Source organism: Larus michahellis, chromosome Z (assembly GCF_964199755.1).
Source record: "Larus michahellis chromosome Z, bLarMic1.1, whole genome shotgun sequence".
Classification (NCBI taxonomy): domain Eukaryota; kingdom Metazoa; phylum Chordata; class Aves; order Charadriiformes; family Laridae; genus Larus; species Larus michahellis.
The window spans coordinates 17852074-17876948 of record NC_133930.1 but is presented as its reverse complement, the minus strand read 5'-3'; the positions used below and the strand labels follow the sequence as shown (position 1 = coordinate 17876948).

The 24875-nt window shown below is 38.0% G+C and overlaps 1 protein-coding gene across 1 annotated transcript in view; it reads right to left on the bottom strand.

Annotated features, from left to right (window-relative positions):
- Window positions 1-3847: 3847 nt before the first annotated feature.
- The window catches only part of PARP8 (poly(ADP-ribose) polymerase family member 8), a 118102-nt gene continuing 97074 nt past the window's right edge, over window positions 3848-24875 (bottom strand). Inside the window, exons 15-26 of the mRNA XM_074569774.1 lie at window positions 23264-23356; window positions 16418-16543; window positions 14827-14892; window positions 13413-13480; window positions 13005-13053; window positions 12085-12197; window positions 11846-11918; window positions 9824-9893; window positions 7902-7978; window positions 6900-6969; window positions 4872-4956; window positions 3848-4234 (exon numbers count right to left, since the gene is read on the bottom strand). Of these exons, the coding sequence (XP_074425875.1) occupies window positions 4132-4234; window positions 4872-4956; window positions 6900-6969; window positions 7902-7978; window positions 9824-9893; window positions 11846-11918; window positions 12085-12197; window positions 13005-13053; window positions 13413-13480; window positions 14827-14892; window positions 16418-16543; window positions 23264-23356 (993 nt within the window). The 3' untranslated portion in view covers window positions 3848-4131. The remainder of the gene's footprint in view (window positions 4235-4871; window positions 4957-6899; window positions 6970-7901; window positions 7979-9823; window positions 9894-11845; window positions 11919-12084; window positions 12198-13004; window positions 13054-13412; window positions 13481-14826; window positions 14893-16417; window positions 16544-23263; window positions 23357-24875) is intronic.

Below are 24875 nucleotides of genomic sequence, written 5' to 3'. Positions count from 1 at the left end.
ACCTCCTGCTTGGTCGTGGCTCATAGTTTCTGTTATCTGACTTACGTTTTCTAGAGCCAAGAAGAAATCCATATAAATTAATACAGTGCTTAAGTAACTAGATACTGTTTTTATATTTGTTTAGTTTTTTTTTTTTAGGTGTGTCTTTTTAAATCATGAATCTTTTCATTCCGTTGTCCCTTTTCGTTTTTTTTTTTTTTTTTTTTTTTCGCACTTTGTACTCATCTGTGTTGGAAGTATGCTAATTGCTTCCACAGTAGTAAGTGGTTTACAAGCAAAGTGTAATTGATCTAAGCACAAAGTCTTCATTTGGAGTGATCTTATATTTGTATTAACAAAAGCATAATCTTAGCATTATTCATCAGATGCATTTTTAGTACCAACAGCTATAATATTAAAATTATACATCATCAATAACAGTTTTTCAAGGGCTGCAGAGGAAAAATATAAGCATAAACAGTCCCGGTGTCATTGGCTAGTTCCTGTAAAAGATTAAGCAGAACATTACACAAACTGGCCATTTTATGGTAAGTAATATGCAACCAAAGACTCAGGTTATCAAAACAGTGTAGCACTGCTGAAGAAAACAGACAAAAGATAACTCAAATTGCTTAACCCCTTGAATGCTAAATATCTGCCTGAATCTCAGTAAAGGTTTAAAAACCTCTTTTTGGATTTCTTTCTCAATGTTTAAAATATTCAGAAGTATAAATATGTCAATTCATAATTAGGGTGCAACATTAAGCTATTAACATAATTTTCCCATCAAGGTTTCCCCATTTGAGGGCTTGTAATTTGTTGTGGGATGTAGGAACAAGTTAAAAATTCTTTCCCAAGAATTCCTTCGGTTGCTCTGTGCTGGACATGGTCACAGCTAGATAGGTATGGCTTCATAGACATTTCTACCAAGAGAGATAGAAGAGCTAGGGGGTCTATTTTCTTTGATTATAAGCTATCTGTGAAAACCTACAGCTTTATAGAGGGAGATACAAAGATTGCTCTATCACCAATACATGCGCATGATAACAGACAAAAGGAAATGCAAGGGCTTTGGGGATAACACAAGGTCCTTGCTTAGATGGGCCTGGCTTTTAATTTTTCATTCCCTGGAATCCTTGTGAATGCAAGTATTTGGAAGAATTTGGCAATATGCAACTTCTGCCCCTGGATAAAACCTTTAAAGAAAATCTCATCCTTGAGTTTTTTTCATTCCAGTTCTTGGTGATAAAGTCTTTGTTTCAGCTGTGAAGTTTGCTATAGACAGGCTATTTACTGTTGAGTAACAGATCCCCAAAGACCTCCCTCTTTACCCTCACCTTTTAAAAATTATGAGAACTAGTACTTTGTTAAACAATGCTCACCTGCAGATAATTTAACACCTTAGAAGAAGCTTCTCGTTAATATATTGGCTAAAGAAAAAAGTGACTGAGTTACTGTGCAGCAAGTGAACTGTGGTTTAATTCAACTGATGTTTGTGTGTCACTGGGCTTGTGTCCTTGCACTGTCCCCTAGAACGTGACACCTTCCCAAGTGTCCCTGGGCATGAAGCTGCCCCATACCTCTGTGAGCTGTGTTTCCCCATGCTGCAGCTTCATTCTCACAGTTCCTTTTCCTGCCAAGCAGCGTGTGGGACCTGAGCTGCTCATGCCACTTGTTAGTAATTCTGTGGCTCCTCATTTTTTATTTTTTGTTTTGTTCTTTCCTACCAGCAAACCCCTTGTCCCTTCAGAACTACCTTTCTCCCTGAGAGGTTTTGCCCTCTCCCACCGCTATGTAACACCTGTGCTTGTCACACTCTGCCTTTTACTCTTAGCTACCCTCCTTCTCCCCAGTACGTAAGCCCATCACCTCACCGCTCCCTGAAGTGGGCACCTTACAACAGCAAGGCCCCCATATACCTCAGAGCCCTGCTTTCCTCCACACTGTCCCTTCCTGCTGCTCATCCATCTCAAACAAATCTCTGAGCAGCCTTAAAATTTGGTACAGATGTATTTTCCCTCCCCCTTCCGGTGGTCATACTTACGATGGCACTGGGCACGGCCAGTATCATGACCCCACTGTGCAACCCAAGGCTGACTCGCTGCCATAGCTACATTTCAGGTTTCTTCCTCCAAGGGGTTCACTTGTGACCCTGCTGCAGCTTGAAGGGACAGGGAAGATGACTGCTTACTTGGCTTCTCCAGTTGACTCATGGTCATCTTTCTTTTCTCCTAGTTTTTTGAGGAGGCCTCCCAGAGTGGTGGACTATCAGCCCAGCAAGTAAATGTAGGATATCTTTGTGGATTTGCTTCCCAGTTTCTTTTTGTTATGCAAAACATAGTGATTGAGACACATATGGCAGGACAAATTACAGAGAGATGGTCATTCCAGGGTTTCAGCTCCACTTCTGAATTATGCTGATTTTGTGCAGCTGCACAACGTAAGGCAGTCCTTACGCAGATAGACAAATTTCAGGAATCCTCTTTGTTTCAAGAAGTTAACCTGCGTCCCAACACAAAAGATAACAATTAGAGTAGTGATTCTCAAATTAGGGGCCCACCAAATGGAGATGAAATTCAACAGAATCTCAACAGCAAAATGTGGATTTGCAAACAGGATTGACTTTACAAGTCTAGATATGAACCCGGAAAAACTGAAGGCCCCAGCAGATAAGTCTGTAATGCTAAAATACACCTCCAAGTATGCACTCCTAGGCCCAGTAACACTATTTTACTTGTAGGGCGCTTCAATTGCAGCAAGTAATAACGGAATGTAGCTTGAACTAGAAAGAAGGAATCACCCATTACAGCATTTCTAATGCAGATCTGTTTAAAAGAAGCAAACCCACCCGTGCTCTGTTATGCTGTCACTTGGTGCTTCAGTATGTTTATTATGAAAATAACATAATAGAGGATTCGGTCTATTTTTGCTTTCTGAGGTGGCTTGTAATAGTTGCACAAATAGGTAAGTTGAACTGCTCTCCGTACTCAAGGGTGTCACTGATGCTCCAGGATAGCCACTGTGAGGCACCAAGGGCACTCACTAGGGCGCAGGATATGCTTTATGCCTTGGAGATTGGGCCCCTTCCAACCTCTGTTGCCATCATGCTCACTTGGAAAAAACAGTTCTTAATTTAAAGGACAGAGAGATCTGAATTGGTTTGTTTTCCCTCAGGAATAAATTAATAAAAATATTTCACAAAGAGAAAATCAGTAAAATTTTGCATTTGTTTGTATTTTCTGATGTACCAACAATCAACTCAATCATGTAAAAGTCTTAATTCAGCACATATTATGTGGCTAGATTTAACCACAGAGCAGTTTCACTGAAGTTAAGATGAAAACATTAAAGAACCTTGTTGATCTAAAGAAAATGTAAAATCTAGTATACAAAACCCAAGTTTGACAAAAGGAAGTTAACAGCTTCAGGATTTCCAGATGCTTGCTAGGCTCGTATAATTAAAAAATGCAACTGAGCTGCTTAATGGATAAGACAGTGTTTCCAGAGAAGATAAAGAAAACTAAATATACACGATCACATTCACTACTTTTTGCTTTGTTTCACTCATTAAATAGAAAATGTCTTGTTGTTTTAACCTTTGACTCTAAATCCTAGCTGCATTTGTGTAAAATAAAATGAATCAAAGATAGCTGCAAGTAACCAATCTCTTTAACTTGACATGTTCCAGACAACCTGTTTTTGTGTTTAAATATGAGAATATTTTACTTATTGCAAAGTATCCTGCATAATACAGGTGCTCCGCTATAAAATCTTCTCGCCTATAATTCAGTCATTCTAAATTTAAAATACCAGTATACAGTACTAAAACCTCCAATTGAAGTTTAATATAAAAATATCAGCACAAAACTCCTTTTTAAAGTCTGTTTATTGTGAGCAACCCAAATGCCTGTTTAATTATTATTAGTTGTAGTATATTAATAGACTTTGCACCCCTACAGTTGCTAATTCATACCATCTCAGGTATTTTGATGAGATAAGAAATACTAAGTAAGAAAACAGTAAGTATTCAAAGGGTTAATTTGCTTAGAATAATAATAATAAATTAGTTTTTCGCATCTTCTTCAGTTCAAAATCCAGCTTTGAGACTGAGGAAGGCTTCCAAATCACATCAATTAAATAAGAGTGGTCCTTTTAACCAGTAGCAGTTTGATTGCCAATGACTCGAAGAATCTCTTTATGAATGCTTGGTTCCTGTGTATTTATACTTGTATCACCCACTTGACCATCTTCATAACTAAAAGAAAAGGTACAGAAAATAAAATCAAATTAGTGTATTATTAATCTAACTAAAAACATCCAAAACTCCATTTCATTCAATAATCGAGAGTGCTCATTCCATATGTTAACATGTTTCTATTAAAATGCTCTCCTGCACTTCACCATGACATGCAGATCCTAAATTCTAGAGAGCAAAGTGTGGTAAAGCTGCCATTGTCATTGAAACTCCGAGGCTGAATAAGCTGCTAGGACCCCAAGGGGACAAGCCATAGGTGAGAGGGGAAATGCTCACATCATAGACAGGAAGCCTTCAATGAATTCCCCATCTTAAAACATACGGCCAAATAGATATGATATTTTATGATACATGGATAGACTTACTGTAACATGAGGTAACGCTATACAGTGGGAAAAATCAGTAACTCTCCATTAATTTATCCTGTAACAAAACATCTACTAAACCTTTGTCACTTGCTTACCCATACATTTCCTAACAAAAGTAAGTACAAAGAAAGATAAAAAAATGAAGTAGCACTGAAAGGAATTAGGAAGAAACGTCTATTATCTACTTCAGTTTCAACTGTTGGAGCGAACATGGGGAAAAAGGTCTAGGATGAAAAGAAGTTGAATGTCAAGAGAAGCTTTGTACTCACACAAAGAAAAATCTTGTACACACGTGATCCGTATTGGGAACTACCCATATCTCTCCATGTTTGTGCAGATCGGATGAGGTTATCACTATGAGGGAAAGTGTAAGTTTCATAGTGATGAAATCATGCCTGGAAAATAACGCTTTAAAATATTTGCTTTTTTATACACTTCAAACAGTCTTCTGTGAATGTGTTGTTTTCCACTGCATGTCTGTGGTGTGGCGCTGACTGAGTTCGCTTCTAGTACAAACAGGGAGATGAACTTCATTCTTGTTTCCAAAATATGTTACGTTTTCCAGAAAACACAGATACTTGTCTTATGGGAGCCAGTTGTTAGTTGCAATGAAAAATGAAAAGTATATTTATCAAAAACTGATTTTAAATGGCCACAGGGCTGCTAAGGAGGATGTTTAGAAAACAGTAACGTAGGATGCGTGGGAATGGTTCAAAGCTGCATGAGGGGAGGTTCAGAGTGGACATTAGGGAGCATTTCTTTACCAAGAGGGTGGTCAAACACTGCAACAGGCTTCCTAGAGAGGTGGTCAATGCCGCAAGCCTGTCAGTGTTTAAGAGGCATTTGGATAATGCCCTTAATAACATGCTTTAACCTTTGGTCAGCCCTGAATTCGTCAGGCAGTTGGACTAGATGATTGTTGTAGGTGTCTTCCAACTGAAATAGTCTATTCTATTCTATTCTATTCTATTCTATTCTATTCTATTCTATTCTATTCTATTCTATTCTATTCTATTCAATTCATAGAATCATAGAATGTTTCAGATTAGAAGGGGCCTTAAAGATCACCTAGTTCTGTTCTGTTCTATTCTATTACTACCATGAGTAAATGCATATTCAATTTTCATACCATTTCTTCCATGAATTGTAATTTTTAACAAATATTTATATCCTGTAATTAATTTTATCTAAAATCTATATTAACCATCTCCCCATAACACTTCTTTCCACAGAAAAATGAAGTGAATATGAAGTAAAATATACTAAATATTTTACATTCACCTTTATAAAATCAATAATCCATTAATAAGCATGAAGAAAAAATTACATGGATGAAAAAGTCCCTGTGAAAGATGTGATTTATATTTAGGAACTTCAGGCATTAAAGGCCAAGTAAATTCTAGTAAACCCTAGATTCATTTCATATCTTCTTCTGAAAGTTTTAGAATGAAATTTGTGTATTTTTCTGTCCAGATCAAATTGCATTTTCATGTCGATTGGCATCTCTTCAATCACATTAAATATTTCACTTGAACAGTCTCAAGTATATATATATAAATATATACACAAAAGTAGCATACATAGCTTAAAGCTTCCATTTTGAACTAAATTCTACTGTCTGTCTTAATTGTTACTTTTAAAAATAAACAAATGCTCCAAATGAAGGGCAAACTGAGTTTCATATAATCTCTTTTTTTTTTGGCCAATGACACTAAATTTCTGGTACAATTCTCATTCAAATTTCGTAATTCTTTGGTCTCAAACCTTTCTGATGTTTCATTAGTTATTAGAAGACTAGCTAAATCTTTCAAGAATGACTGTACTCATATGCACTGGATTTTAACTTCACAAGATTTCTGAAACAGTCAGAGAGAACAGACTAGCTACCAGATGAAGAGTATACTTGCTTGAACAGTGAAAAATCATTTGGAAATTCAATAGGAAAGCTGTTTTTTTCTGACTTTTAGGTGTTTAATGCATTTGTAAAGAGCTTGCAAGAAATCAGTGTTTCAAAAAAAGGCTATCTTCAAATAAAGATTATCTTGATGGCTCAGGAATACAGTCACATTTCAAAGACACATCAGATGATCAATCAAGCATGTGTTACAGGTTTTGTTCGACGAGGGAAATGTTCTGAACTGAAATATAAAGGTCAGCTATTACACAAGTACTCGTATGCCTACCAGTAGTCTCTTTACCTAAAACCAACCAATACTGGAACTAAAGGTCTCACTGATTTGCATCCAGTAACACAGTATCTACGACTATAACACTTTTTTCAAGGGCTTTCAGCTTACCTTCACATAAGGCTATGCATTTTAAGTTACGGCTTTGCAAAAATTGTGACTGTTGTCCTTTCTTCTGTGACTGAGATGTAAAAACATGAGAAAACGTAATTAGTGCAGTAAGACAAACTGAGCGAAGAAGTAACGAAGGAGAGGGCTGCTATTTTCAGTGCTTTATTAGTAAACAAAGATAGGGGCAGTCTTTCTAAAAAAAATCTATTTTATTTCTAAATTTAATAGAAAATCTAAAAACATTTATACTATTTGCTTGGATTATTGTAGGAGGGATTTAAACTCCTTTATCCAGAAAGAAAAGTTCCCAATTTTTACAGAATGAATAATATTATTAGAAATATCAGTGTTACCAATAAACAAATTGTAGCCAAAAAAAAAAAAAAAGGTGAACGTGATCACCAATTCTTTGGACACTACCCTGATATTTTACTGGCCTTCCCATTTCTGATGGTTTCTGCTGTTATATACCAGTCTCTCTCTGAAGCCAGATTATTCTGCAGTTTCTACGTGTTAACTATGGAGACAGATGTAAGATTTCTTTCTCATAACTTAGCTGCACACATAAATGCTATGAGTTTGCTTTACATAAAGTATTGTAATGCTTTAACATGTAAAAACCATGAAAAAGAAAAACTGCTATATATGAAATGATATTCATTTTCCAGAAATAAGCACTCTCAATTCTTTTTGCATCATTATTCCGCAAGTCTAGAACTCAGAAAGCAAGGGCTTGCTAAAAGTCATAATGCAACCGGTCTTTCATTTTCATTCTCTTCCTAGATTATTCTGCTTGTAAAAAAAGGGCATGAGACCTGCAGTGTACTCCATAAATTGTTACGAAAAGCAGTTGTATTCGATGTTTTCGGTCTCTGAAGTTGTTGATTTCATTCAATAAAATAAAACCGTTAGCTTTCACAAAGGGAATACTACCTGCTTTTCAGCTATCAAGTTCCCAAACATAAAATCATAAATCTTATAGAGATGACTGATGTACTATACCTGTGATGTACTACTGCTCTTACTGCCTGAGGCTGGTTCATCTTTAGCTGACACCTTCTGCTGCTTCTTATTCATCCCTAAGAATATTAAAAATCATTTAAGATACCCTGGCATATAAATACCATAGTAAGCAAAGTTACATATGGAGAATGAACAGGTAGCACAGTGGGAATCACAGTCCTTTGCATTGCACCCAAAAAGCTTGTTAACTTTGTCATAGAGTATCTCAATTTAAACCTGCAAATGACCAGTGCATCTGTATGTATGGCAAAGACCTCAGGAAAGTCAAGTTAGCATTAAGCAGGTCCAAAGACAAATAAACATAAGCTTAAATGACACTGAATTCAGCTCAGGAACGCTCTTAGGTGGTTGCTTAACAGAGCTGCATGTCAGCATGTCTTGAGTCTAAGTGACTCTACTCAGGCTGAAGTAACACAGTCTGATTTACTGTGTGTGGGATAGTAAAATCATGAGAGAAAGAACTTTAGATATCAATCTTTAACACTTTATTTAGAATCATTAAAGGTCTAATTAATTTTTAGGAGTAGTTAATTTTTTTAAAGTTTGAAAGCCTACCTTGGTTTAATTAATTTACTACATGTAACAGTATTAAATTATTTGTCAGCCACACTGGGTTCAATTTCCATCTCAGAAATCTAAACACCATGTTTGTGCCTCAGGTCTCTCTCATATTCCTCATGTTGGTTTACGTAAAATTCCCGTATTGTATGCTACTGCAGGCTTCCTTGCCTTTCCACTATCTCGTATTTCTTGGCAGTTCACAAACACAGACTGAATTATGGGGAAGTTTAACTCTTTGAAGGAACAGCGAGTGTAGGACTCCATGGTTTTTACTGGCATCAAGTATTACATATTTCATAGGAACGTAGCCTCCTTTCTAGAGGAGACTGTATAGAAGGGACCAAGAAAGTCAGAGAGATGAGAAAAAACACACTGGAGTTGACAAAGCAGTGTTGTCCAAAAAGAAGGGCATTTTGTTAGATAATGATACTGCAACCTGCACTTTTAGTCAGTCCTGAAAAGCTTCCATACTCGTGTAATCTCTGAAAAGCTAAAAGTGCATGTGGAGATTATTGATATTGAAATTAAATAAATAGTAGTAAAAAATGCTGAGCATTTAAGATGAATTGTGACATTAACTAAAAATACTGAAAATCAGAAAGCATAACAAAAACTCTCAGAATTATCTACATGCACACAAATACACATTCAACTATACCAGCACTTTTATATCTGAGGAAATGGTAAATACAGCATACCTAAAGGAAAAAGTAAAAAATCTCTTAAGTTTCTTAATGTACATGTAGGTATATCTTGTTTCTATTATGTTTCTATTTATGATTTAATTCTTATATGGAGAAATCTGCACAACTCACTTTTGGATTTGCTAGTGGGACAATTTAAGTTCCCTCCCCTTCTTACGCTAAAATAAACATGCTGTTCTGTACTTTCTGTGTAATCCTGACATGGTGATATTGGGAATACTCTTAAATATACAGAGTTGAACATGTCTATTGATGAATATTTGTTTTGTCGGATCAGGTTGTAAAAGCCCATGGATCCATAGATAATGTTGGATGGACTTAGGCAGATATTGACAAAAAATCACAAACATAAGGTTGCATTTCCACTGCATAATCAAGACCTGCTCCATTACACACAGCATCCAGCATTAGCAACTATTTACTTCAAGCAGAGTTTCAAGATACTCAGCACACTGGAAAATAAGGACAGGTACTTAATAAGGGAATTTATATTTTCTCTTTTTTGAATAAATTAAATCTTGATCAACAAAGATAAAATTTAATACAGTGTTGTCAACAGTGAAGCTGGTAAGAAAAGCAGTAGACTAAGATACCCCCGTATGTTTCTCCAACTTTAGAGTGATTTATAAATATCACCTGAGTAACCAAATGATATGCTTGACAATGGACTAAGGTAGATTCCACTTCCAAACATTGCACCATGGAGCTGAAAAAGAGCGCAGTGATTGTTTAACATTAATTTGGTTATCTGGACACAATAACAATGATAGGCATAGGTCATAATGTAGATAAGCATCTGCCCTACTGCATGAATTTATTGCCTGGTAATAAGTAGTGTTCCAAGAAGTCTTTAAGTATATTCTGGAAACTATGTCCAAATGCCCAAACATAATTTTACATCAGATTTATATATAAAATAGCATCTTCAGTTTTTAAATCTAACATTACTATGGCGGATGCCTACAGAAGGTGCTTCTGTACATGGCCAAATACACCTCAGCCTTAGTAAGGCTGCGCAGCCTCAGCACGCGTCTCAAATCAACACCTTGGCAGGAAGCGCAGCCTGAGCCAACCTCCGTGAATCAACAGCAGAAACAGCTGCTTTCACTTTCTTTAAGGTAAGAAATGAAGAGATGGTGATCACACTGGTCATACGCTATAGAAAAATTTAGTGACTATCTCAGCCTGAGTACTGGAGGAATGGCTTACAATCTAGCTTTTGCCTGAGCCAATTCAGACACGCACATTACATCACTGCAGAACTGAGCTTTAGCCACAAAGCCACCAGCTGTCTGAAAAGAACAGAGGAAAGGGAAGACTCTTCTTCACCAATATCACTGTTCCATGTCATGAAGCTTGGGCTAAACAACAGAAGTGAGCACTTTTTATTAGCCCTGCAGTCATTTTCTTGTCTGGAAAGGGGGAAGTATGGGTTTCACTTCTCCACCAGGGACCAACTGCTTTATGTGGAAAAGCCTTTAAAGAAATACATACCAAGTAGTTGCTGGAGCACAAATGAGAACCCAGAGTATATCCTACCCAGGTAGATGTTATGACCACTGGGCTTCAGAGTCATGCTCATCCTTATTTCTTTCCTGTGGCCCAGTGACATTTACATTGTCTCTGCAATGTGCCAGAGCTCTCATAGGAATGTGCAAACATGCTTTCACTCCTCCAGATCCCACAACGTTGTATACAATCCTTGGTGAGTACATATTTTTCCTGACTGGTACTAATTTAAATAGGATGAACTGGGCTCAGGATATGCCTTAGGTGTATAAGAGAATTAAAAATGACGACTTGTATAAAATAGGGCTTTACTGCTTCCTCCTACTTCCAGTATCTCAACCCTCAACAAAAAAGTAAGCATAAACAAAGGGGTTTACTTTGGTGAATTTTGGTATGTAAATCCTGCTTTCCTGGGGAATTATCTTCCAAAGATACTAATAAAACCACTCAAACCACTAAGAGGAACAGCAGAGATTTCCATTTCCTTTTTTTTTCAGTGTCTTCTGTACCCTGATCCTTAGTCAGCACCCTGGGATCCTCCTCCAAGGTACCATGGATTCAGCTCTGGGGAAGAGCTGTCAAAGCCACGATGCTAAAATACTCTGAGTTACAGCTCCCCAGTCGCTTTGGTACTGCCTACTTCGTTCTGCAATAGTGGTCTCCAGATCATTCAGTCTGAGAAAACGAACCAAGGTTTGGAATCGCTCCCTCCTGGCCAGTACACTCATCTTTCCATTCTCAAGGAAACCAGAAGAGAAGATAAGATGCTGCAAACCCTGTTCCTGTAAATCTAGTAGGCTTTTGGATCCTGTAATATGGAGATAGTTTATGTAGCACCAAATTTTAATCCCAAAACTGCTTTTAAGCAGTACCGAGATAAACCTCCTGGAGGTGCTGCTCTGCAATGTAAAACTGAAACACTGATTCCGGCAATGGGATTTTCTAGCCATTTTAGCAGACGTATTATTTTATTTTAATGGCATCGGAAAAGTACTTTTTCCATGAAACAAGACAGTATTTGAAATCATAGAATCATCCCTTTTTTCCACCTATATGACTACCAGAACCACACCCCCTGAAAACTTGCCTAAGCTAGTATGTAATCAAGCACACACAGGTTAGCTGAAGTCAACTTAGTCTACTATTTACCTGCAGCCTCGTATTGGAAGCAACAACTAAGCCGTTCCTCAGGATGGAATGCCAATTTTCAATGTGTGAACCACTGAAAAAATGAAAAAGCAAGCATTAAAATCCACGGGGTAAAATGCAAAATGAAACCAGTAATCCTTTAAAACAATAAATTCACAGCTGTAAACCTCAAATGGCAAGAACAAAAAAATAGGATGGCATTTTGATAACCTTTGATTAATACAAATACATGTACTTACTGAAACGCAAAAGTACTTCCGTAGAGATTTTTAGCAGCTCGGAAATTGGATTCTTTGGCTGGTGGACTGCTGAGAAGCAGGAACTGGTGGGGAGTGTGCATAAACTTTAGTTGCTGTAAAATATAACAGTGCACAAATGAAAAGAAGTTGATTAACACAAAAGCATCCTATTTCCATAATGGTAGTTCTTAAGATACCACACTGTTTCGCACAACACAGGGCTGTATAAAAATAACCTCATGAACTAAGTTGAAATTGGTCTCGTTACCTCAGTTTTTACCTGAAATCAAACAGTAAAAATGTCTTTCAGTTTATGAAACATATGCAAGTTTCTGAAACAAATTTCAGCCTAATATGGCTCTGCTAAAGTAATTAAATTGAACAATTTCATCATGGTATTCTGATCAGACCTGGCTTTGAATTCAGGTTCAGATTTGAAAGGCTGCAAAAAACCACGTCCTTAATCAGGGGCACACACACTCAGAAATTAATTTCAGCACCACCCGTCTAAAATTCAAGAGCTATACTCTTTTTGAGGTGTACTCATTGTGGATCTCCTGGTACATCGTGTTGTGTGTACTGCTTTCTGTACAATTCTGTATCTAATACTCTATATGGTAAAAAACCAAACAGTTATTCTCACCCAATCTCAGATGGCTACAAGGGAGACACTTGTATTTGAGCTACTCACCTCAAATAAGCTTTTTCTGAGCACTATTCCTTTGACCTATTTTAGATATTCACAACAGGACTCTATGAGTCATGACCTGAAACTGCCTATTTCCGTCCCCTGTCCATTAATGGAGTCCATGTGATTATTTTGAATGTAGACACCTACGTTTGGCTACGAGACTCACACCTAAAATGCTAATACAAGCCATGAGAAATGAGAAAATAGTAAAGAACCTGCAGACACTTACCCTATTCACCGGTAGCTTCACAATATGTGATCTATTACTAGAAATAACCCTAAAATAAGAAAAAGTTAGATGTATTAGACATTATAACCAAACAGAACTTTTCTTCTTAAAAATGTGTTATGAATGGCCACCACAAAGCACCCAGCTGCAGGTCTTTGAACCTATCAGATGGAAGTAGACCAAATCTTGACTAGGACATTAGATCAGAGGCTGTACAAATAAGCTGGAGTCTTTCCAGTGTTTTCAGAGGGCCCAGATGAGGTCCAGAAACAGTCCAGAAACACCTGCAGTTGCAAATGTCAACCCTGATGTTAATTCTTAGGGTGACCTTATACCAAATTACACTGGTGAAGTGATTATTCATTAAACTTGGTAATAATTATCATCTTATGTGAGTCAATTTTATACCATTGTAGAAGAGGATGTGCAAGCGGGTCTTGTTTATCCATCTGCTTCTTTATTTCCAAGTAAGGTGCCTAGAAAAGAGTAATTACGTTCTTTATTTCTAGTTGAAATCGTAAGGTTAAATTTTATATGTTACATTGCCCATGATTTCATCTATTAAAAGGAATACATGGGACTCATTATTAGGCTTAAATCACAGTTTTACTGACATTTAGTGTTGTACAGTTATAAATGTGTTTTGACAACAAGAAGAATTAATATAGCAATTATTTTCCCTGGAGTAAAATAATAAGCATATAATTAGCATAAAAATTAGTATATTATAGGAAACATTGGTGATCTCAGGGAGAACTACATAAGATATCTATTTATGTTCAGCTCTTGGATTAAGAAATTGGACTGGAAATTCACAAAATTAAGTTGCTCAAAATACCCCAAGATAATCCACTCCATTTTTTTTAACTGTTTCATGGTATAAACTGGTCAAGTAAAATACTGTATCAGTTTATAATCCCTTTGAAAACCATTTTTGATTTCAATCACAGTGTAAAACATCCCTTTAAAACTCTTCAGTCCAAGAATTATTTTACTATTAAAAAAAGGCAAAATGGTTGTTATTTTTCTTTTCTATTTAAAAGACATTATATCAGGTAACAGAAATACCTGATTTTTTAAATATTTACAAGACATTACCCTAAGTAACAAAAATATGTGAATTTTCATTTTTAATTTATTTTACTCCTCTCTATACACCTCATTCTTCATTCCAGAATCTAGAAGTATTTTAGGAATACATATAGAGTAAGATTTATAAACTGTTGTGTGCTGACATTTGTATAGCAGTTGGAAAAGCAAGGTACATGGGAGAGATTTCAATAATCAGTTATAATCAGCTGGGCTTTTGGGAAATGAAGTGTAATAATAAACATAAGTATTGCTATCAGATTCTGTCCCAATGTGAATATTGAGAAATGATAAGGTAGTAATCCCAAGAGACCCAACCTTCCACGTCCCCAACCATACTTAGTTCATCAAGTGTTTTGCTATAATAGAAATAAAGCTATCACTCAGAATGCTGTCACAAAATCAGTTTCTCTTGCTTTGGAAATGAAACACCCAGTTTGGCTTTCATATTTCCAGAAATGCAGTAGTTGGTGATTATCAAATTACAGTGTCCCATTCTGATGTTATCTCTTATTTAAACTTCAAAAGATCTGAGTTCTGCTTCATCACTTTTATTTGACTGCCATTATGGATACTCTGGGTTTGTTATTTTTAACACACATTTTAATATTATTAGAGCTCTATAGGAAAGAGATGATACTATTGACTTCCCCACCCATCACGGGCAAGCAGTAGAAACATTTTCCTAGTTCTAGAAATAATGATTAAGTTAGGTAAAGATTTTTAAACTCACCTGTGTCATCTCTCTAATAGAAGTGATACTGTCCAATGCTTTCATGACACGGTCATAGTTCTTCTTCTGATGTAGCATAAAATTAGAAAATAAATTAAAAGAATATTAGTCTTTGGCTCTACAAAAAGCTGAATTTCTTGTGTATAAAACCAAAGCTAGGACGAATGTTCAGCAAACCAATCCTTTCAAGCGTTTCTTACCAATAGCCTCCTTCTACCTCGCACACAGACTCTCATTCCTAGTCCAGAAAAATTCCCTGAAAAAGTATTATCATGATGGTTTTTCTTTGAATTTCATTGGAATCTCCAACACACTGAAAAAATTAGCTCACTTTTTAAACAAATATTTTAACTAAATACAGATTCTGACAATTATTTGGATAACATGTCATTAAGTTAAATAATGCAGTGACCAACCAGATTTTAAATAAAATGCTAAATAAACAGACGTGTTTACTTTGCAAACAGCTCTATAAAATGTCAGAGATCCTTCAGTTGTTCCTCTGCCTCACTATGATCCTTGCCTATCTTCTGATGGGAACCGCTACCAGACAGCTGCACATTTTCTGCATAGATGTGCTTAAGAGTCCATGCTTCACCATCTCCGCATGTCACATTGCCTTCACAAGCTTCACTGTTCCCCACCTTTAGGTCTTGCCAACTTCTGCCCAATGGCATTCACTTTGCCTATGCTGGCAAGAAGCTGGGAGGAGGCAGTGTGCGCCTTGCCAGCCCACGGGCTCTCTCCATTCCTCTTTCGCTATGACCCTCTTTCGTATTCCCTCGTCTGCTTCAAACTCCTGCCTTGCCCAGCCACCAGACTAGCTGTCTCCTTGTCAGCCCCTTTCCAAGCACCTCCTGGCAAGTCTTTCTTCCCACATGCTACAGTACATGCTTGCCCCTTCCAGAGGAAGAATCACTGCTAACTGGCCTTTGTTCGGAAAATGTGAAATGCATCCCAATACAGGACATCCAAAGTTCTCATGTGTGCCCTTGGGGATGGCTCAAGTGAGATGTAATGTGCAATAGTTCGCGGCCTCTCGAGGGCTTCCCTGAGAGGTGGTACTTCCAGGCTGAGAAGCAAGTAGTGCAAAGACAATTCTTTATCTCAAAATTGATGCTTGTACAAAACTAAACTATTGTGTCAATATTTGATAAGATTATATTTAAGGACATAATTGCTTGCAAAGAGAAAATGAGATGACAGCAATAACCACTTTAAGAATAAAAAGATAGACTGGAAATCCCCCAGTTTACATGGTCTACACCTCCCAAAGGCCATCTTTATCTTTGTGTCCAATGTACACTGAGAGAAAGACGCTAAGAATATAAAATTTTGCATCTAGAACTTGTACCCTAAAAGAATTTATTGGTTTCAACATAACTTTGAACACAACTTCTAGTTTATACACAAATACCTTCTCAGCGACAATTAAAAAAGCTACAAAGTTCTGAAAATAGTCACATGTTTGTGCTATAGTCTAGAGATGTATCTTTTAGAGTAAAGGAGACTCCTCCAGAAGAAGGCTTTGCTTTGAAATCTCATGCATGACTAAAACCAAACTATGACATAATGAAGGGCAGCTACTTACCCTGGGGTTAAAGGCCAGCATCTGAGGATCATTAGGATCAACTACAGAAGGATATGGCTCAAAAATGACAACTTTCCTAGGTGACTCTAATGCAGACCGACACATGGATACTAACAGATCAACCACCTAGGGATAAAGAAAAATATTTATTCAATATATGTACTTTCATACTGTATCTTCCAGTTTGCTTTTTTTGCACATTATAGTAATACCCTATTTCATTGTTATTTATATAACCCAAACCGTGTTATCCACAGGACACAGTTTAGGACTGAAATTTTCCCACTGATCTCAAGAGGCTTCAGATTCAGCCCTGGTACATTATTCCATGCGCATAAGTAGCACCAGTACCTGGTCTGAAATGTATCATCACGTCAAATACATTGCTTGCAGCCCTGCTTTCTCTTACGCATATAAGCTAATTCTTGGATTGAATTAATTCTCTAGGGAAATTAAATCATGCTGGACCTATGTATTTCTGTACAGTAGAATGCCAGTGAAAAATGTCGCTCAAGAACGAAGAAGTTTGTGAATCTGTACCACTGCCTGCTGTTCCCCTGAAGACTGTAATCATAGAAACACCTGTAAATATTGCTTCTGTTAAAAGACAGAACAGGGCAGTGATTTAACAGTCATCTGCACGGCTCACACTGGGAGATCCTCTTCCTTCCATCCTGTTGTACAAAACTACAAAGTGGCTTTGAATATCTATGATTTACAAGACTTCACTGTAAGATCATGCATGTAATGTGTACACAGGTATATATTCACATATGCACACACAGGCACATGTGTGCCCCTGTACTCGGCACTGGTGAGGCCTCACCAGAGTACTGTGTTCCGTTTTGGGCCCCTCACTACAGGAAAGACACTGAGGTGCTGGAGCGTGTCCAGAGAAGAGCAACGAAAGCTGGTGAGAGGTCTGGAGAACAAGCCTTATGAGGAGCAGCTGAGGGAACTGGGGTTCAGCCTGGAGAAAAGGAGGCTGAGGGGAGACCTTATTGCTCTCTACAGCTACCTGAAAGGAGGGTGTAGCGAGGGGGGGTCGGTCTCTTCTCCCAAGTAACAGGTGATAGGACAAGTGGAAATGGCCTCAAGTTGCACCAGGGGAGAGGTTTAGACTGGATATCAGGAAGAATTTTTACACTGAAAGGATTATCAAGCATTGGAACAGGCTGCCCATGGAACTGGCAGAATCGTCATCCCTGAAAGTATTTAAAAGACGTGTAGACGTAGTACTTAGTGATACGGTTTAGTGATGGTTTTTGTCAGTGTTAGGTTGATGGTTGGACTAGATGATCTGAAAGGTCCCTTCCAACCTAGGCAATTCTATGATTCTAATATTCTGTGATATACAACTTAGCAACAGATTTCTGTATAACTGTTTCAAAATTTGTAATTCAGAGATTAAAAATAGAATACAGCAATCACAAACCAGAGAGAAGGCAGATGTGAAAACTAAATCCAGTTCAAAATGAAATTCAAAGTAGCTACATAAAAATGTAGCTGCAAATTAGCTCATTTCCCCCTGTCTTTTCTGTGCCTCCTGAAAACATTCCTGTCTGAAAACAGACTTTTCGATGAAAGAAAGGAAAAGCTGAGATGAGTCGTACTTAGTAGGCACCCCTGGTTCCTCCCACAACTCCAGACGAATCAAATCTCATCTCACAGCTCAAGCTGTTCTAGAAGTTTTTATGTATTTGCCATTGTGTCTGACCATTTGGAGGAAGAAAAAAAAGATGGCCCTTTAGAGAAGCAGAATGAAAATAAGAATCATGATGAAAGGGAAAACGAACTGCGCTGCAGTGAGTCATGCTGTTGCCATTCTCCTCCTCTGCTCCTTTAGCATGTATGAACAATCTTCTCCATCAGTTTAAAAATACTCTGTTAGTTCCAGTTACTAAATATCTCACATATATTGAAAAATGAAGTTATTTAAATGATGATCCCTTCCTCCATGGTGCTCTGATTACTTTCCAGTTCATAATACCTCCAAGTGTGATGAATGCTTCGAAATAGGGCACCTGCATTAGCATTTGCAAAGGAGACACAGCCAGGTCAGGCAACAGGCCTGCAACCATGTAAATGTATTACCATGAAATTGAGCCGAAGTTCATACACTCTGCTTCTCAGAAACACTTCATAGTCTCCAGTTGCAAAACACTACTAGGGAAGAGCTGTTTGAGCCCTCAGATCTCTTAGTGCAGTGACTCAAAGTTGTCTTTATGATTTGCATGATGGACTTTGTCTAAAAATTGGCACAATTCCTCTTAGAACATCATCCGAAAGCCCTCCTTTACACTGCCTGTTGACTCCGATTTTGTTTCTTACCATGATACCTGCATATTGCTCTGACATGGGGGAAAAGTGCACACATTAGGCTTAGTTAAATGCTCGGTTTCCCCTAAGATCATTGTTTTGAGCTGATGGAACATAGGGCAACTTAAACTGGGAGGCAAGTTTAATACAAACATTATAATACAAACTTGCGTATGTGTTCCTTGATAATAGAAAGTACTGTGGATCTAGTAAATGTCCTTATACCTGGGCCTGAACTCCTCTTCCTTAACAGTAGGTACTGAAGTACATAAGTAAGGATTAAAATATTTTCAAGAAGGAGAAGATGACACTTTCTGACGACAATTCCCTCCTATGACATCAGTCTCTCAGACAGTGCCTCTCCCTCTCCAGAGACTCTCCACAGGGAGTCTGGACTATCAACAAATCAGGCCTTTAACTTTCAGGCATTTTGACTACATAACTAAAATAAGCCAAGGTAAGTTTGTGCTTGAAAGTTTTATAAAGTACAATCGCTTCTCATTAAGGAAGAACCATCAGAATATTGTGAGTGACAAAGTAGGGGTGTATACCTTAGGAAACTAGCGGAAAGCATAGCAGGAAAAAACAGGATGTGATTTCTAATAATGGGAACCTATATTTAGACTCCTTCACTACACAAAATGATTTGGAGGAAGCTTCACCTGACAAAATGTAGTGATTCACAATGCGAACACCTACCTCTTACTAGTCAGCCTAGGCTCTCTTTATAATCAATGGAGAAAATAAACACTGTGCTGATAGTCTATGCTGTGATTCACACTATCCTAAACTAATGTCAAAAATAGCTCAGATGAATCAAACCCTAGAAGTGCTGAATTCTTTCTGCAAACAGGAAGGGAGCTCAACCAGATCGGATGTAGTGAGATAGATGCGATTCTATCACTAAAGTGGAACATAGCAAAATTTAGTCACCTAGGTCCAATGGGGCAATTGACCAAACCTCTTATCCAACTTAAGCACCGTTAAGCTTGTAATCACTTCAGTACTCTACAGCAAAGCTCTGCAGATTTGCACGTGCCTGCAACAGTGATACCTACATAAAACACAGACTGAGAGCTAACTAGGACCACCTCTTCTGTCAGATGTATTTAAAAAGAGAAGTGAGAGCTACTTGTTTGTACCTAATATACAATCTAAATGTAATGTACCATCTAAGTTTGTACCTAATTTTTCCTGAGTTTGGAAAAGCAGACTTCCAGCTCTTCAAGGAGTTAGTCAACAGGACTCCCTGGGAAACTGCCCTCCAGGATGCGGGAGCAGAACAGAGCTGGCAGATCTTTAAGGATGCTTTCCAAAAAGTACAAGATCTCTCAGTCCCCAGGTGTAAGAAATCAGGAAAGGAAGGCAAGAGACCAGCATGGTTGAGTTGAGGCCTGCTGGTCAAACTTAAGAGCAAGAAGGAAATGCACATGGAGTGGAAGCAGGGACAGGTGTCCTGGGAAGAGTACAGGGACACTGCCTGGTTATGTAGAGATGGGGTCAGGAAGGCAAAGGCGCAGCTGGAGCTGAACTTGGCAAGGGACGCAAGGATTATTAAGGGCTTCTACAGGTATGTCAGCCAGAAAAAGAAGGTCAAAAAAAGCATACAGCCCCTGATGAGCAAGACTGTTGGCAAACTTGTGACAACAAGCGAGGAGAAGGCTGAGGTACTAAACAACTTTTTTGCCTTAGTCTTCACTGGCAATCTCTCTTCCACACCTCTCGAGTGGATGGACTACAAGGCAGGGACTGGGGGAGCAAAGAAGATCTGCCACTGTAAGAAAAGATCATGTTCGCGACCACCTGAGGAACCTGAACATACAGAAATCTATGGGACCTGACGAGATGCATCCCAGAGTCCTGAGGGAACTGGCTGATGTAGTTGCCAAAGCCACTCTCCATGATAGTTGAAAAGTCATGGCAGTCAGGTGAAGTCCTGGTGACTGGAAAAAGAGGAACATTGCACCCTTTTTTACACATGGTAGAAAGGAGGACTCTGGGAAGAACTGACGTGTCAGCCTCACCTCTGTGCCTGGGAAGATCATGGAACAGATCCTCCTAGAAGCTATGCTAAGGCACATGGAGGACACAGAATTGATTCAAAACGGCCATCACGGCTTCACTAAGGGCAAGTCCTACCTGACCAACCTCATGGCCTTCTATGATGGAGTGACTACATCAGTGGACAAGGGAAGAACTACAGATGTCGTCCATCTGGACTTCTGTAAGGCCTTTGACACATATCCTTCTCTCTAAATTGGAGAGATACAGACTTGATGGGGGGATTGCTCAGTGGATGATGAACTGGTTGGATGGCCGCATCCAGAGGGTAGGGGTCAATGGCTCAATGTCCAGAGATCAGTGACAAGTGCTGTCCCTCAGAGGTCCATAATGGGATCAGTAGTGTTCAAAATCTTCATCAGTGGCATAGACAGTGGGATCAAGTGCACCCTCAGCAAGTGTGCAGATAACGCTAAGCTGAGTGGTGCAGTTGACATGCCTGAGGGACAGGCTGCCATCCAGAGAGATCTGGCCAAGCTTGAGAAGTGGGCCTGTGTGAACCTCATGTCAACATGGCCAAGTGCAAGCTCCTGCACCTGGGTCAGGGCAACCCCCAGTATCAATCCAGGCTGCGGGATGAAGGGATTGAGAGTAGCCCTGCGCAGAAAGACTTGAGGGTACTGGTGGATGAAAAGCTGGACATGAGGCAAAAATGCATGCTTGCAGCACAGAAAGCCAACTGTATCCTGATCTGCATCAAAAGAAGCAGGTCAATGGAGGTGATTCTGACCCTCTGCTCTGGTGAGACTCTGCCTGGAGTAATGTGTCCAGCTTTGGAGTCTCCAGCATAGGAAAGACATGGACCTGTTGGAGCGAGTCCAGAGAAGGGCCACAAAAGTCATCAGAGGGATAGAGAACCTCTCCTACAAAGAATGGCTTGAGACAGTTGGGGTTGTTCAGCCTGGAGAAAAGAAGGCTCCAGGGAGACTTTATTGAAGCCTTTCAGTACTTAAAGGGGATCTACAGGAAAGACAGGAACAAACTTTTTAGCAGGGCCTGTTGTGACACGACAAGGGGTAATGGTTTTAAACTAAAAGAGGGCAGATTCAGACTAGATCTAAAGAAGAAATCTTTTACAACGAGGGTGGTGAAGCACTAGAAGATGTTGCCCAGAGAGGGGGTAAATGTCCCATTCCTGTAAACGTTCAAGGTCAGGATGGACGGGGCTCTGAGTAACCTGATCTAGGTGAAGACGTCCCTGTTCATTGCAGAGCACTGGACTAGATGACCTTTAAAGATCCCTTCCAACCCAAACTGTTCTATGATTCTGTGATTTTAAATGTACGTGTAATGTACCATGTAAGTGCCTGAATTAAAAAAAATAAAATTCTAGCTCCCCAGAAACAAATAGCTGAGGTCTTCAGAGGACTTCAGGCTGAGGAAGAGGTGGGACTTCATCAGGACACCTCACTCCATTTCTGACAAGCTTACACAGGTATCACAGCATTTGGTATCTTAGACGTTGCAAATACAGCCATCTAACGTTCTTCAGACATCACAGGAAGAGCTGATGTTCAGATCCTGCAATTGTATTCTCAAGTGAGGAAGCTGATGTACATTACTGCAAGTTTCTTCCTTTGAGGATATGCCCATGGTGGGTATTCAGGCACTTAGTCGAATAGCTTCTTTCCAGTTGCTAGACTCACTAATGCTAGCTAAAGTTAACTGAACTGAACACTTGCTCTTCCAAAAAAACCATGTTGCTTACTACATAAATGCACAGTGAGTGACATATATGTAGGAAATCAGAGAGGAATGCACTTTTCTGTAAGATGTGTAAACTTTTAACTTAAGATCTTAAAAGGATCTTAAACATAATACCTTTCAACTTTTGTACTTACTTTAATCTAAGGTTGAAGGGTGATTTGGAAACATAGTTTAAAATACTTTGATTTGAGGTACATACAAAATTAGGAAAGAAAACAATGATATTATAACTACATGAATAACTGAGCTTAGAGTCAGAACGCAAGCTTATATTAAATTCCTGATCCTTGAGAAGAGAGAGAAAAAACTATGTAGCGACATGAGTAAGGACTTTCCCACTGTTATTTAATGATCAAAACAACAGATGCTCAGTGGATAGCTGCATCCCAACACCATGAACAGGAAGTAGCTTATTAATTGCACCAGAGTAGTAATGGCTCATTAGGTGAAAATAAATGGGAATTATCTCCAAATGACAATGGCTGTCTTTATTAACAACCCAGGTGACCTAATTGAATAAAACAGAACAAGAAAACAGGGTTACTCTAATTACATGGTAGCAAAACAATGGCAGCACCTCATTACTGTTTGAAAGTGCCATGCATAAAGCAGTGTATTTACAGCTGTAAGAGTGGACAAATAAATAATACTTACCAAAGAGCACTCACATGGGGAATACAAATCAAAATAAATAGTAGAAGACACTGAGAAGACTGAGTATAGCAAATCAGACAAGAAATAAACTTTAGATAATTCTACCTGAGCCCCAGTTGCAATTTCATCAGCAGCTTCGTTCATCACTCCTAATGTTTGGAAAGCAAATACACAGAGCTCCCGTTCACAAACAGTGGGCTAAACAGAGAAAGAAAGTTAATTATATTTTATTTCCAGTTTTGGCTTGTTGGTTTTATCAGGTAATACCTACAACAAAACCCAAGCTCATTGAGTGTTAATTTTTTTCTTCAGATATTAACGGCAACATTAATTTCAAATTGTAAGTACATGTAAATTATTGAGGAGGATACATTAGAGAAGTATTTTAATAATCTGCAGAAGAAGCGTGAAGAACTCTAAAACTCATAAGTACTCACAGAAGCCAAACTTGAAGGGAATCCAAGTAGATTACAAAACCAAAATTACCAGCATAGTACCCAAATGTCCTTAACAGTATGCTACCAGACTCTGAAAACCTCCTACATAATTAAAAATTAATGGAGGATAAATCCAGAAACTAATGGGGCCACACCCCCTTCGTAAATGCAGGTTCATTCTTCAGAGCTTGTTATTCTGCTGTTGAGAAAACAACGAAAAATCTGATCTAGAAAATAAATTTACTGAAGAAGCACTTTTAATTTATTTTTTAACTAATTTAACAATTTATTTGTAAACTTTAGGAAAATGCATTATATTTTTATAAAATAAACACCATATTTGTGGATGCCATATGTTATTTTAATAAATAAAGGTGCTTCCACCCTTTTTTCAGATATAAAAAAATAAGTAAAAAAACTTGCTCTTGAACCATTTTTTGCCTATATTTTTGAAAAATTTAATTCACAATGCCATCACAATGATCAAATAAAAAAAACTTATTTAAACTGCATATTGAGTGGGAGTTGAGCATTCTGCCTTCATATAGCAAATAAAACAGAAACAAAAAAGAACACAGCTTTACGTAATGAGAATAGGCATGACTTCATAGGCTTCCTTATTGGTTACAAGCCTTACTGCAACTCCATGCTTATTTATTGAAAGATAATTAGCAGATCAACTTTTTAAAGGCTCAAGTAATGAATCACACAGTGAATTGTTATAAGCATTCAAAATGATAAACAGTTGGCAGAAATACAAGAAAGAATGTCCCTTATTAAATTAAAATGTTCCTTAAAATTGACCTGAATAAAAATAACTTTTTGTTACAATGTTGAAAAAAACCAAAAATATTTTTTGGATACCATTTCTTTGAATCCGCATTATTAAATCCTAGCTAACTGAAACTTAAAATGATCTTTGGTAGGGACTACTGAACTTTTGTAAGTAAAATTCTGAGTCTTAGCTACAATGACAATCACTAAAGCATTTGTAGCAGTATGCTTTGAAGTTCAAGCCAATGTCTCTAGGAAGCAGTTGCAGAAATGAAAAAATGAATTGAGCACACAAAGAAAACATAACATTTAGCTGAATTCTGTTTCAAGCAACAGCTTTGTCAGTAATAGGCATACTGCTGTATTTGTAGTCACTTGTTTCATAGCTCTTAAAATATGCATTTGCTGAGTTTCAAAGACTCAAGACTTCAATAAACATCTGAAATCTACTTCATTGACATATTCTCACATCAGTTGCTTTACAAGAGCTATCATCTTTCAAGTCT